The sequence below is a fragment of the Lycium ferocissimum genome, chromosome 5 (assembly GCF_029784015.1).
Source record: "Lycium ferocissimum isolate CSIRO_LF1 chromosome 5, AGI_CSIRO_Lferr_CH_V1, whole genome shotgun sequence".
In the NCBI taxonomy this organism is placed as follows: domain Eukaryota; kingdom Viridiplantae; phylum Streptophyta; class Magnoliopsida; order Solanales; family Solanaceae; genus Lycium; species Lycium ferocissimum.
The window spans coordinates 74,527,863-74,544,131 of NC_081346.1; the positions used below are offsets into that span (position 1 = coordinate 74,527,863).

At 30.2% G+C, this 16,269-nt stretch overlaps 1 protein-coding gene across 1 annotated transcript; it reads left to right on the forward strand.

The window, feature by feature from the left end:
* The first annotated feature begins 7,121 nt into the window (after nucleotides 1-7,121).
* LOC132058034 (protein pleiotropic regulatory locus 1-like) lies at nucleotides 7,122-8,138 on the forward strand. Its single transcript, XM_059450603.1, has one exon. The coding sequence runs from the start codon at nucleotides 7,122-7,124 to the stop codon at nucleotides 8,070-8,072; it is 951 nt and encodes a 316-aa protein (XP_059306586.1). The 3' UTR covers nucleotides 8,073-8,138.
* Nucleotides 8,139-16,269: the final 8,131 nt, after the last annotated feature.

Genomic DNA, 16,269 nt, shown 5'->3' on the forward strand with positions numbered 1-16,269 from the left:
CACTTTCGTGAGAATTTAGCTTTGGGAAAGAGAGGGTTGATGTTTGTGTTGTGACCACAATATATTTGTTGGTCCCCCTCTCAAGATATACAAAATTCACAAATAATGTTTGTAGGATTCTCGACTTTCACCATTAGGGGTGTCAAATGAACATATTTGACTGAAGTTGAGCTGATTATTAATATATTTTAAGTTAATAAATTGATGTGTCAAAAGTTACTTGAATTGAGATAAGTAGGATCGGAATGGGGTAATATGGATCATAATCTAACTCGCCCAACTCTTTCCAAATTTTAACTTTTTTTTTATAATTTATTTAATTATACTTAATAAAACTCTTTTTTCTTCGTTATAACTTATAACTATATATAACATATCAAACAAATAAAAATATGTTGATAAAGTTTCTCACTGGTCAATTTTGACCAACATATTTACTTAAACAACTAGCTTTTAGACGAGTTGTATTAGAAAATTATATTAATACGACCCACCCAAATTTGTTTCACTAACGGGTGTAGTGGGATGAATAAGATTCCGATAAACCTAACCAAATGCCTTCGTTCAAGGCCTTATGGATGAAAAAATTCCTAGTAAGAAGCATTTTCTTCTTTAATAAGTCTTACGCGGTGCAAAGATAAAATTAGTGCTATAATTTTTTAAATTTAACAGGACTTTTATAGGTTTCTCATTATTTTGTTTCGCAGTTCTCTATATTACTTAAAACATTGCATATTTGTTTTGAGGATGTTGTTTCGCCACTTGAAGCTCTTTTTTCTTTGCTGGTTTGGGGTGGGTTGCATAGAATCCTGCAATACTGCAAACTTCAACAGTGAATATTTTAGTTTTGGTTTTGTACATTGGTACTTATAGGAGTTTACTGCTCTTTTGTACTAAGTAAATTTCATAGGCACTACAAAAGTTGTGATGGAGTGATATATAATTTATCAGAGGTCTCGGGCCATGAGTACTGAGTCGTTTACCTCTCAATCAGTGCGATTTCGAATTTAATCAGATCTCTGAGCAAATATCAGACACGAGCAGGAAATTAAACTTAAAAAAATCATGAGGAAAAATATCTCAAAGGAGGAATTAGAAGGCTCTAAAGGGTCTTTGCATGTGGTCCTTAACTATTTAATGCATCTGTCCTGTGAGAAAATTGGATTAAAAGGTACTTTTACATTGAATCCTAAGTTCATAACCTTTTATGCTTTCTTGGAAAAATGAAAGGGAAAAGACTATGAAAGTGAAGAGAGGAAATCTAGAATATAAGATGATGAGGAAAAATGACGTTTTTCCCGAGTTTAGTCAAGAAAATAATGAGAATTTTTTTTTTGATATGAAACCATTTTATTTTGTATCGAACTATATGATTGATAGGATGGAAAAGTAACATTACTCCATAAAATGGACTTATTTTAAGAAAATGCTTTTATTAAATATAATATTGTTAGCTTTTATGATAATCTGCTTACAATAATTTTCTAGTATAGTGGCAGCTTTGCTTAATCAGAGCAAGAATGTTAGTATAGTTAGTGGCAGTTTGAAGTTTCATGCAAATTGTTTAAGTGTTAGACAAATGAATTTACTTCCACGTTTTGATCCAAATTTTTTAGCTTAAGTTTCTTTATTTGATTTTTGTATTTATTGATCTTGATTTACTTGTCTTTTGTTATTAACGCTATTTTTATCTTAAATAAGTAATACTTTAAATGTTTCAGGACTAATGAAAATTAGATGACGATTCTTTAGATCTGACCAAATAATAGCTTCATGTCTCTGTTAAACTTTCTTCACAAATGTGTATGCTTGTTTTGTCATTTTGTATTTCAAGTGCTTTGATAGTTTATTTTTATGTTTACTTTAATGAATTGACAATTGTACTTCGTACATGTTCGATGGTAAAAATTATAGAATAGGCCTCCCACAAGTTATTAGAGGTCATATACCAAATTCAGACAGCATAACATGCATATTTTTTTTCCTTCTTTTTTTTTTGTCAAACATCCAATCCTATGATATTCTCATATTTTTAATTTTTATAATCAACTCGATTAAAATATTATTATTTGTGTATAGAAATTTTTACAATTTAGTTACAAATATATGATTATTAATTAACATATTTTCAAGAAAGTATTATTAAATAACTAATTTAATATCATTTATAAAGGCACATATTTTTTAAATATTAATTTTAAATTTTTTATACTTATTTTAGTTTTAAATCGTTACACCACAACTTTTATTAATTAAACTTATGTTGTTTGATCTATAATTCTAGTTAAGCTATCCATTTGGTTATGTGTGGAATAGTTTCATCCACTTATTTTTATCGCATTGTCCTTCAAAGGATGACACTTTAGATCTTAATTCTTTTAAACCTCAAAGTTGTTGGTCTATAATTTTGATAGTTTATTTTTATGTTTGTATTAAAATTCACAATTGTAGTTAAACATGTTCGATGGTAAAAATTATAGAATAGGCCTCCCACAAGTTATTAGAATTTAGAGGTCATATACCAAATTCAGACAGCATAACATGCATATTTTTTTTTTCCTATCTTAAACTACAATATTTGTATTAAGGGATTAAATGAATTTTTATCGAGAAGTTTCACTTTAGGATTAAACCACTTCCTCGCAAAGTCAATTCCATAAGCTGCCATACTTATCGTTAAGGCAAATTCTAGTTAAGCTATTATTTGGTTATGTGTGGAATAGTTTCATCTTTTTTGCCTTGGCAGAGTAATTTTTTACCCTCAACTTGCCTTGCGAAATTCAAACTCTTCGCCTTTCATGACTTTTTTTTTTTTTCAATTTTTGATCTCTGCCTTGATAAATGCAGGGATTCGAACTTAAGGTAGCAAACCCCTTAAGGTAGAGTTTGCATGCTTGCGAAATTTTTTTTAAAATTTTTGAAGGACAAAAATTAAAAACTTAAAGACAGTAAAATTGCCTAGTAGTTTTGCAAGAGTTCCATTTATTTAGGGAAAGTAGCTCGGGGTAAAGTCTAGCCCAACATCCCTTTGGGCCAAATAGTAGCCCAAGTCTGCCTGACATTTGAAACCATTTGATGAAATTTATTCAGAAAAGTGTTTTTGAAAGAAAGAAATCATGTTGGTGAAAACTTATTTGAACTGAGTGTTTATAATGGATCATATTAACTTATCACGGTTAGGTGATTTAATAAGGTAAAAATACATTATAATAACCACCATTTAGTGAAAGAAAACACGTCATGCATTATTGATATGGTATAAATACTAGTACGCGTAAGTTTTTACCAATTCTATTTGGATCGTTATAGTAGGAAATTTTTTTTGGATAGTTATAGGTGTTAAGATTTTTTTTTTTTCAATTTGTTTTTATGCAAAAAGGCTCCAATAAGTTAGTAATTAACCAAAGGCAACTTTTCAGAAACTTTTCTTCAAAAGTGTCCCCATAAATATCATCTTAGTTTTCAAAAAAATTGGGGTTTTTCATCCATATAGGAGTATAAGTGTTAAGTTTGAAGATGACTGGGGTATTATTCAGCGACAATGTGTAATGGAGGATAAAGTTAACTAATAAAACAAAGTGGAGGGATATATTTGACCTTTTACCCGATAATAAAGGCATCAACTTAATAGTTGGATGCATTTCCTATTCTGATGCAGTGCTATGTAATGAAACTTTTTTTCTTCCATTTATTTAAAGTTTATATCCTTACCTGAAACATTAACGACAACTGCCAAAATGATGTTTATGTGACCTATGTGGTAGCCTGAGATAGATATACCACAACGATGAGTTTGCAAGAGCATTTGATCCCCTGGGCTTTGGTTCAGCATTATAATTGTTACTTGCAAAAATTGATTGTTAGTTATAAATATGTCTGACCGTTAGATGGAAAAATTAGCTATAAGAGTTGATAACTGTTGTCTGATCGTTGAAGTGTGTGACCATCTCATCTAAAAACTTAAGCTATTAGAGAAAGCACACTTTTAATATTTAATTATATTCTCAACAAGCCCCCTCACGACGGGCCTGATTTTTTTTCATGGACCAAGCACGTGAAAATTCTTTTTGATACTAGGTGGCGGTGAGATTCGATCCCCGGACCTTTAGCCTGCTCTGATACCATATTGAAGCGTGTAACTATCTCATCTAAAAGCTTAAGCTATTAGAGAGAGCACATTTTTAATACTTAATTATAATCTCAACACGCTCTCTCACGTGTGGGGCTGATTATTTTTAATGGACCAAACACATGGAAGATCTTTGTGTAATGGGTGGCGGTAAGATTCGATCCCAAGACTTTTGGCGCTGCTCGATCTTTGAAGTGTATCAATGTTTAATACAAATTATGCTAAAATGCAATTCGATCCCAAGTCACCTTTACACGCATAAATCCTACTAAACAAATTTTTTTAATCCATGTTATGCAGTAGGCGTGTGTGTGAATTACTCACCACAAAATCGCAATTAATGTTTATGTAAGCCAATTTATTTTAAATTATTTTATAAATGCATTTTTCATATTTTTGTTTAGAACCCCTAAAATGTAAGTTTATTCTTTACGGATACTCACGGTGATCCAGGACCAAAATTTGGTAAACAATCTCCATCCTGGCTAAATTCATTCAAATACTTTTGAAAATCCAGCGGGACGCACACGGCGAAGCAGGACGCGGATCGATGTTAAAACCTACATGGTTTGTCAAGGATACATGCACCACAAAATCGCAATGACTAATTTGAAAGACTACTGTCATTAAAGACGTAAAATTATTGAAAAGCTATTTTTATTTTATTTTAGTATTTTTTAAATAAGCATTTTTCATATTTTTGTTTAGACATCTAAACTTTGATGTAATTTTCCTTATATTCTCAAATAAGCTAGTCTTATCCTCAGAACTTGCACATGGATCTACCAAATACAAAAATCTTTTTTTTTTTTTTTGCTTATTTCGTAAATTTTAGGTAAAGTTTATGGTTCTTAAGATTCTTTCGTTAAAAAAAAAAATCCAACTTTTCCGATTTGATTTTTTTTTTAAACGGGTTTTAAAAAAAAATAATCAAATTTTCAGTTTTTTATTTTAAATATCCATTTTTCATTTTTTTTTTTTTAGAAAATTTAGTTTTTCAATTTTTTTTAAAGTGCTACGTGAGCGAAAAGAATTTAAAAAATATAAAACAAATAAATATACATATGGTAAGGAGAGTGTATGTCACTCTTCCAAAGAGATAGATATCATGCTACCAAAATTAAGTGTGTCGAAGAATCAACAAACGATAAAGACTAATCCCTTTTCTAAATAAAAAAATATAACACTTCAGCGACATGCTTCGTACGAGAGCAACGACTAGCAAATCCAATCTTCCTTTAACCTACCAAACTTATAAACAAAATTCTTAATCTTCACCTAAAATGATTTTAAAACGTTAAAATAAACGTAAAGAAATTAAAGATAGTATGAGGAAAATCAATAAATGTGCAAATGTTATAATTATTATTATTTGGAGGTAACTTGATAAAGAGCCTTTTATTAGAAGGAAGTTATCATGGCGAGTAAAACTAATCCCCCGATGGCCCAAGCACAACTTTGTCCCAGACATTTACTACAAAAAAAAAAAGGAGTCGCTACTAAAAGTAGTCACTAAAAGAGTTGTGAAAAAAAGGACTTAGGGAGAAAGATCAAATAGATTCTTACATGAACAAATAAGCTAGTCTTTTCCTGAGAACTTGCACATGGATCTACCAAATACAAAAATCTTTTTTTTTTTAAAAAATGTATCATCAACTTATACTCACTAATCATAATATATATTATACAAATGTTTATACATTGATTATACACTAATGATTCACATATTATACGTATTCCAAAAAGTATAGAAATGTATTTGTTGTATAATTTGTGTATTAACTTTTTTTTTATAAAAGGTTTAAAAATGTATAAAAAAAAATCAAATTTATCATTTTTTTTATATAAATCCATTTTTCATTTTTTTAAAAAAAAATGAATATATATACAATTGTGATTTTCAATTTTATATTCCAAAACATTATAATATGTGTATAAAAATGAAATCAATTAAAAAATATATATTTTTGAAAACAAATATAATATACGTATATTATACATGTTATGGGATATTTCTTGAGTGAAATCACTCTGTATAAGTATACACATGTTATACATATTTTGAAATATTTTTTGAAGGCTCAATATTCCTTTAATTTGACTTTTTTTAAAAAAGTCGATTTTTTTTTTTTTTTTTTAAATGTGTTTGGGGGGTTACAAAAAGCGCATTTTTTTTTTAGAAAGATGTGGGATTATCAAAGGCTACATTAGGTCAAACGTGACATTACTTTGGGCGAAAGATGTCCTTTTCCCTTTTCTAACATTTTTTATCCATTTTCTAAATAAAAAAATACATTTTAACGCTTTAGCGACATGCTTCGTACGAGAGCAATGATAAAAATAAAAATAATAATTTCGAAATCCAATCTTTCTTTAACCTACCAAACTTATAAAAAAAATTCTTGATCTTCACATAAAATGATTTTAAAACGTTAAAATAAACGTAAAGAAATTAAAGATAGTATGAGGAAAATCACTTGGGAATGTGCTTGTGACTCTATGTATTATTATTATTATTATTATTTGGTGGGCCGGGTAGGTAACTTGAGTACTAAGAGCCTTTTTCTCATGCTTTATGCTTTGGACAAATTTCGTTTTGACCGAAGAAAATATCTAATTATTATTCTTCAAAATAAAAAGTGGAAGTACTATATAAATAGTTCCAAATATTTAAATGGTTTAGTTAACCGAGATATTTCGGCTTAATCCAATAAAGCACACCCTAAATACGAGTTTTTTATCACTTGATTTTGGAATTAGTATAAATCCTAAAGTGTTTTGGATTAGATACTTATTACTACTGTTTATGTAATTCATATTTTTAAAGGTTTGTAATCAAAGTCTAAATAGGTTTTCTATTCCTACTTAAATAAGGTTTTATATTATTATAAATATGGCTACTGTTATGAGATTATGAGTGAATCAAATCAAAACTTCTTTCCTCCTCCTTTTATAGTTTGCTAGACTTCTCTATATAGCCAAGGTTTTCAATATGGCGAGAAAAATAACAAGCAAACAAGTATGGAAAAATTACAGAACTATTAGTGGTCATTCAGGATGGGTACGATCAGTTGCAGTAGATCCTAGTAATACTTGGTTTTGTACAGGATCAACAGATCGAACTATCAAAATATGGGATTTAGCAAGTGGTAGGCTAAAAGTCACGTTAACAGGTCACTATGAACAAGTAAGAGGCCTTGCTATTAGCAATAGAAACTCGTACATGTTCTCAGCTAGTGATGACAAGCAAGTTAAATGTTGGGACCTGGAAAAAAATAAGGTAATTCACTCTTTTAATGGTCATTTAAGTGGTGTTTATTGCTTAGCTCTTCATCCCACAATTGATGTGTTATTCACAGGGGGTCGAGATTGTGTGTGTAGGGTTTGGGATATTCGAAGCAAAATGCAAATTGATACTCTGTCAGGACATGATAACACTGTTAGCTCTGTTTTGACTCGATCAACGGACCCTCAGGTCTTGACCGGCTCTCATGATTCAACTATAAAGTTGTGGGATATTAGATATGCTAAGACGATAACAACGCTTACTCATCACAAGAAATCTGTTCGAGCAATGGCTCAACATCCGAAGGAAGATTATTCTTTTGCTTCTGCATCAACTGATGGTGACATAAAAAAACTCAACCTTCCAAAAGGGGAATTTTCGCGTAATATGCTTCCAGAACAGAAGACAATAATCAACGCGATGGTGGTTAATGATGAAGGTGTAATGGCCACGGGAGGTGATGATGGGAGCTTGTGGTTTTGGGATTGGACAAGTGGTTATAATTTTCAGCAAACTCGAACTATGGTTCAACCTGGATCGTTGGATAGTGAGGCGGGTATTTATGCCCTCGCATTTGATGTAACTGGCACGAGACTTATAAGTTGTGAAGTTGACAAGACCATCAAGATGTGGAAACAAGATGAACTTGCCACATAACCAGAAATATGATGCAACTATTTTTTTTTATTACTACTATTTTATGCGTTAATGTTAGTACGAACAGTACTTCTGGTGTCAAGCAGATTGCTTAATTTCTAGACTAAAGCGATTCACTTCCAGGTTATCTTTGTTGCAATTTTTTTTTAAAAAGGTTGGTTAATGGTCGTAGTTTTTCTAATTGATTTCTGTGCTTGTTGATCTTGAGTACTTGTCTTTTGTTATTAACGTTTTTTTTTTTTTTTTCAATCTTAAAGTGAGTATATTCTAAAATGTTTTAGGACTAAAGAAAAAATTAGGTGATGATTCTTTAGATCTGATTAAGTGACAGCTTCATGTCTCTGTTAAACTTAATACTAATGTGTATGCTTGTTTTGCTATTTTGTATTCCAAGTGCTTTGAAGGTTATAATTATACTCAGTACACTTTCTACAGTGCGTAACAATTATTAAATACATCGATTCTCTCGAAAGATCACAATTGTCGCGCGAGCAAAAAAATATTTATGATGAGAAAAGAATTTGGTTACGCGACTAATCTCTAATACTCTCCTATTCAACCCAAATCTGATTAGGATATATATATATATATATATATATATATATATATATATATATATATATATATATATATATATATATATATATGCAATCTTAACAAGAGAATTACTATCAATAATAGAGAAAATAAATAATAAAATCTATATTCCACAAAAATAAATTCTATAATGAAATAGGAAAAAAGAGAATTCAAGAAGCCACCAGTATCAACATAGCCTCCCACATCTTATTAGAGGTCCTATAACAAATTTCAGCAGCATGACTTAATGGTGCTTGATCTGTAATTCTAATTAAGCAATCTAGTTTGGTTGTTGTGTGGGTTAGTTTTACTACTAGGAAATCTCTATTTTTCCATTGAATTTCTCACTGAAAAATAATCAGTGGCTATTTTCCACTGAATGTAGGTGAGAAAAAAAAAGCAGTGTTTTCACATGAAAAAATTAGAAAATTTCCCAGCGTTTCAATGGGAACCTGTTTCCTACCATGCATTTTTCCAGTAAGCTAGTCGGTGGGAATGAGGTGGGAAAATCTTGTTTTGTAGCACAAATTTTTCACTGAATATCAGTGGTTAAAACCTCAGTTTCTAGTAGTGTTTTGTAAGAGTTCCATTTATTTAGGGAAAATAGTTGGGCAATTTGCAGGATTGGCAAGCTAACTTTATTTGTTCCTTTCTGTTTTCTTGAATTAGTTCTCGTTCTATTTCATATTCTCTTTTCTTTTTGATATATCTTTCCCATTGCTCTTTGACTTGGTATCTTTCTTGGTAACTCTCGGTTTTTCCTGCTATTTTTTCGAATTCGTTCATTTTTCGTGATGATTTTTCTTTTTTGAACAGTGTCTGTTCTGTTCCGGTTCCACACAAAGGCGGGGGTGGTCTTTAACTTTTACCCCTCAAAATGGTGGTCTTTAAATTTTGCCCTTCAGGCAGAATTTACATGGGTGATTTACATATATATATATATATATATATATATACGTATTTAGGGAGAATATTTACGAAACGTGACGATATTTTTTTATTTACAAAACATAACATTACAATACCTAAACACATACACATTCTACCAAAAAAACCCATTCCAACGACCGCTGATGGTCCATCCTCCGGCGGTGGAATCTACCGGAGCTTTAGCAGAGAACCGGCCAGATCTAGTGGCGGAGGGAAGAGGGCGTTCGTCCCCTTCGTCTTTTTCGTTGCTCCGGCCAGATCTTCTTCTTCGTTGCTCCAGCCAGATCTTCTTCTTCGTTGCTCCTACCAGATCTTTTTCTTCGTTGCTCCGGCCAAACCACTGTCCCCTTCGTCTTCTTCGTTGCTCCAGCCAGATCTGACTATTTTCCGGTGAGCATGAAAAATATGTGTGAATCGTGTATGAAAGTTGTATGAATATACATACTGTATTCATACACTAATCATACACTCTGCAGAGAAAAAATAAAATTTTCTGGACTTAATATACTTGATTTCATACAGTATTCATACACTGTCAAGTTTTGTAATTATTTTTTATGTTTTGTAAATAAGGAAAACTATCGTCACGTTTTGTAAATATTTTTCCTTAATATGTATATACACGTAGTTTTCCCAATTTACATGGCACAGGCAGAATTTCTGCCCATGCAAATTCTGCCTTAAAGACAAAAATTCAAGGCAGAATTTCGCTGGACAGATTTGCAAAATTCTGCCTTGCGATTTTTTTTTTCTACTGATTTGGGGTTCGAACCCACAACCTCGGGGTGTTAGGCAAGGGATAAAACTTAAAGACCACCAATTTGAAGGCCAAAAATTAAAGACCATCCAAATGAAGGACAATCCGCGCAAAAAAAAGAAAGTAGTTCGGCCTAGAGTCTAGTCCAACCTCTCTTTGGGCCAACATAGAGCCCAAGACTGCCTGACAATTGAAACCATTTGATGAAATTTATTTAGGAAAGTGTTTTTGAAAGAAGAAATATAAGCGTTTTACACTAGATCATCTTAACTTATTATGGTTGAGTGTTTTAATAAGGCGGAAATATGCAATAATTAACCAATGGTTAGTGAAAGAAGTATATGCGCAAAGACATGTCATGCATTTATTGCTTTGCTATAAATATTCGAAACGAGTAAGTTTTTACCAGTCCTATTTTGGATAGTTTCGGTTTTAAGATATTTTTTTCCAAATTATTTTCTGTTTTTGTTATTAACCAAAAGGCATTTTTTCAGAAAGCTTTTCTCCAAAAATGTCGCTGCAAATACCATCTTAGTTTTTTCAAAGACCCTTACATGGACAAACAAGTTAAGTCTTTTCCTCAGAACTTGCACATGTGATCCCTACAAATAGAAAATCTTCTTTTTGGTTATTTGGTAAATTGTTGGTAAAGTTTATGGTTTTTGATGGGTCTTCATTTACCACCGAACTCCTAATCCATTTGTGGTACTGCATTCACAGTTCATTATGTATGTATATTTATTGAATATGTCAATACACATGTAGGATATGATTAAAGTAGTTAAATTTTATAGAACCAGTACAATAAGTCGTGTGTCTCCCCCTGATATAATATGATATAGGTAAATAGTTGTTTACACTTATTTAAATAACTAGTTTTAAGAATTTTGCTTAAAATACATATCACTTAATTATGATTAAGTGTTAAAAAGTGTATATACAAGATATATATCTTACATTCATTGATTTGGTAATATCTGATACATCTGTTTTTTTCCCATATGATGACTATGCGAGCATGAAGTAACACAAATTCTTTATGATCACTATGGTTAAGTTTTAACAGTCTATATGCAATTACATATGCATCTAATTGGTTTGATGTATATACTAAATACGGATAAGCTTTTTAAACATTCAACCCCTAAAGGCTAACTCCAACCAATTCATTAAATAATCAACTTTTAAGTACTCATATGGAATATTTCTATAACTTGAATCTTCTAGAAGTTTCAAGATCCAAAGTTCCTATGTACGTGGATTTCATAGTTATTCAATAGTTTATTCTTCTCTTCCAATAAATAGATATCCATATACAAAAATCTTCATGTTGATCATGACTAGACTATAAATCATGGTTTGCTAATTTTTGTTCTTTTACGCGATAAGCTCTTCAACTTACTGGTTCTGTTAGGCTTAAATGCTTAACATATGGTTATGATAATGAAATCAAATGCCAAATTCATAATAATTTCCATGTGAATTTATATATCCTGTTAATGAAATCAAATGCCAAATTCATAATAATTTCCATGTGAATTTATATATCCTATGTTGATTGCGAGATTTTTAATTTTTTTTTTTATTACATCAGGGAAAAAGAGAAGGAAATGATATAGTACGAAATACCAATGATTGCAAGATTAAAAACTCTTGACTTTTCGATCAAATTAGATCAATAATTTTTACGTATTAGTTTAACTCGATATTTAACCAGTCTAATTAGTTCAAACTGAACACTCATGCAGAATTAGCAGCCACTTGAGTGGGATCATAGAAATGCTTTTATTTTTTATAAAATATATTCATAATTTCATATTCCTCAAAAAAATTCCTGGTCAAACTTTTCTTTTGACTTTTCTTGGTATGGGTCAGCCATTTACCTTACTATTATACCTTTCACACTTACATCACAGTTTTCCTTAATTTCTTTATTACTACTAAACCGATTAATTTAAATTAGCATTATATAGGAAACATTAAAAGAAAACCGCCACCGGATGAGTCAATTCTACCAGCCTATGCTGAATGCGATTTGATTAAATCCACCCTCTGGCTTGAGGAGCATTAGAGATATAATTGAACGATACGTCACTCATTGCGTCAATTTACGTTATTCAACAAAGCAATTAAGCTTCCTAGTCATCGAAGATCGATCTCGTAAACGAATTCGCTAAAGACACTATTAATCGACTTTCTCAATCTACAATCTAACTTTAGAACTAGATTCTATAAAAAAATCAAAGCTCCAACCCAAAATGTTTAATTATTTGAAAACGAAGAGGACTCGAGGTGTCATATTCCTCTCGTCAAATGAAAAAGGGTTTAATTTACATTATTTTAGTGTAATATCTGGGGGGTTGATACTTCACAAAGATCCCTTTCACACTTTGTTTTCCAAAACTAATAATATACCTTTCACACTTGACCATTTCCTTTATTGTAGCATTCTTTTGTCTCAACTCATAGTCTCTCACCAATGACGTCAACCTTTGCAACTTTTCCAAATTTCTTAAAGACAAAAGTATCAAACCCCATTGAATTTTGAATAATAGCCCAAAAAGTCATTAAAATAGTTTAAAAAAAAGAGCACTGCTCATAAATTAAATTTCCACTTGTTTACTTTATTGTAACAATTTCGAGAAGAACACTTTTGGATAGACCCTAATCATTTTGTTCTCGAAGCCTGTACAATAACGATTAAAAATTTGAGCATTAGTTAGACATAGATAAGAGCAAATATTATAGTTAATTCATTAAAGTTTATCACATTTCACTCAAAAACGTTTACTTTGTATCTTTTTGTGTCCTCAATATCCTGTATTACTATATTATACTCTACGAATAGAGAGATGTTGATCAACTTGAAATTGCAACTTAGAGGAAAAATTACAATATATTTTTACTTGTAACTAATTTAGAGCATCAACTTTATGACATGTGAAAGTTTAAATAAAATTGTTAATATGCGAGGTATATTTATACTCTTGACAAGATTTAGAGGAATTGAAGTTCGACATCTCTCGAGTGACAGAGTGATTTATTTTGAAAATTGTTATGTAATGTTTCTTAAGATTAAATAATAGTAATATTTGTTGGTGGGTGAAGGAAACATTCTAGTCAAATTCAGACACCGTCACAACTCACATCTCTAAATATAGGAAACCAGTACTAATTAATAATAACAAAAAAAAGACCAACATAGAAAAAAAAAATTCACATTTCTACTAGTGCCTGTAATATTTTGGATCGTTTGAACAAATTAAATGCTCATGTACTTTTTTTTTTGTGACACTATCAACATGTACTTTTATTAACTTTAACATAAATATTTACCAATAATTACATTTTAAGCAATTCAATTACTTAAATATCATTTATATATGTAAATTACATTTTAAGTAATTTAATTATGTAAATATCATTTATATCGCCAGACCCCACATTGTGGGATTATACTGGGCATGTTGTTGTTGTTGTTGTATCGCCAGAAGTTTATCATAAATATTCACATGTAATTACATTTTAAGTAATTTAATTATGTAAATATCATTTATATCGTTAATTAGACGTTTATCATAGATATTTACCTGTAATTACATTTAGCTAATTTAATTATAAATAACATTTATATTTGTAATTACATTATAAGTAATTTAGTTATGTACATTTATATCTTCATTGTATATAACAACTTATATATTATATACTATTAATTTTCTTACCCAAAAAATTATAATTTGTCTCATAAAAGAATCACATTTCCAATTTGACTTGATCTTCTCCTCGTTGGGAAAAATTTTATGGTGGTAGAGGCTCAACCAACGATAGTTGTATGAGGCCACCCTCTTCTTTTGACAAGTGTCTTTGTGGGTCCTTTTCATTGTCAGCCCTCTATGTTCTTTTCTTTTTCTCTCCAGCTCCTTTCTCTCTCCTCTATTTCATCTTCCCTCCTCTTTTTCATAGTCTATTTTTTCATTTGCTAAAAATCAAATAAGATAAATGGATCAATACTAACCCAAATATGATTGATCTTTTTTGTCAGTGTTTGCCACTCCTAATATGCCTAAAAGACAACTTCATAAAGATTCTAGAGACCCGTTTGGCCATGAGAATTATTCAATTTTTTTAGGAAATATTTTTCACTTTATTTGAAAACGCGTCATGAAAATTTCAAATACAGCTTGAATTGTAATTTTGAATTTGAAAATACCTAAAACCCCTGTCACTTTTTTCACTGTCAGTAGATTCAAACAACCAATAATTCTTTGAAAAAATTATAACCAAACACAACTTCATCTTCAACTCCAATTTCAAAAATTCCAAATAAAGTGAAAATATTTGATTTCTATGTCCAAACGCCTTTTAATCTTCTTTTCTTTGTGATTTTAGATTCGTAACTTAAGAATTCTAACAAGTATAACATCACTGTAAAATTTTCAAAGGAATTTTATTTATTTCTTTTGTAGACTTTTGTGATTTTTCTACCTTTCGTTGCAAAAGTCTAAAAACAAATAAACAAAAAGTCTTTGTGATTTTCACAAAATTTCAAAAAAAATAAAAATGTGATTGTCTATAATCCTACCTTTCATTTCAGAAAAAATGTATTAATACTACCATTATATATCTTGTGTCTTCACAAATCTACTTGCTTCACTCTTCTTTCCCATTAATTCTTGTACCCCATGGGAAAAGAGTTAATTGGATCTTTTAAAGTTCCGTTTCACATCTCAAGAAAACAAGTTCAAAAAAATGTCAAAAAGATAAATTTTGAATGATAAACACAAAATCTAAATTAACAGTAATTATTAGATAGACGCCAAAGCAATGAGAAAATTTAACAACTATAAAATGAAGAAAGATAATTAAGCGCTTATGATATTAAGATATTATTACACATATTAATTTATATAGATCTATTCAGGATTTCAGACTCATTAAGTGATTATAGAATTAAACAAAAATGCACTTAGCAGTTAAGATTTGAATGGTTAAGATTCAGACCCTAAAAACAAATAGAATTAATGACAAATCTGAATAATTAAAATTAAATTTTCATTTAAGTCTAAACAAATGAGGTCTGAGTTATTCTTCTAATCTCTCTAAAAGCTTTACTAGCTTATCCCCGAGGAAGTGAAAGCACACCAAAGTTATTCTAGAACCTCACTTGTTGCTGTCAAACTTCAAAATAAATAAATAAATAAAATTGGTTTGATAATTTTGTAGTGACGTTATACTTGTTAAAATTCTTAAGTTACAAAGTCTAAAAATTACAAAGAAACGAAGAATTAGAATCTTTATGAAGTTCAGTCTTTTAGGCATATTAGCAAATGCTGAAAAGAAAATGATTGATCAAACTTGGGTTAGTTTTGATCAATCTAACGGCTTACAATGCGGCACGTGTATATTCCTTATTGACTTCTACGGCCTTCCTCGTCTCATCATCTCTAAACCAATAACAAATCACCATCAACCCAATGCAATTGTATCCATTATAAATATCAGTCCACATTCATCAATTCCTTAACAAAACTTCATTTTTGCACAACTAAATTTATCAATTAATGTTATCATAAAAATTTACCTCCAATTGTTTATTACTCCTATAAGTAAACTGTAAATATCTTTTGTATCATTAGGGGTATTTTGGTTCGCGGACTATATCCCGGGATCATAGTCATGATATTATAATTTTTGGACTAATTTATTCTACCTCGGGGGTGGGATAAAATAATACCTGGGTTGATGGGATAAAGTAGATTAAGTTTAGGACAAAATTTATACTTTATTTGGTTGAAGATATAAATTATTCCAGGGATAAATTTATATTTCAACAATAGGAAAATTTATACCTCCACCATATGTGACACACTAAAAGAACGTCAACTTTCTATATTTACAAACAATTTAACTTTATGAGATGATTTACAA

What these genes read in the sequence shown, in the direction of transcription:
- LOC132058034 (XM_059450603.1), top strand. Translation starts at nt 7,122, where the DNA reads ATGGCGAGAAAAATAACAAGCAAACAAGTATGGAAAAATTACAGAACT.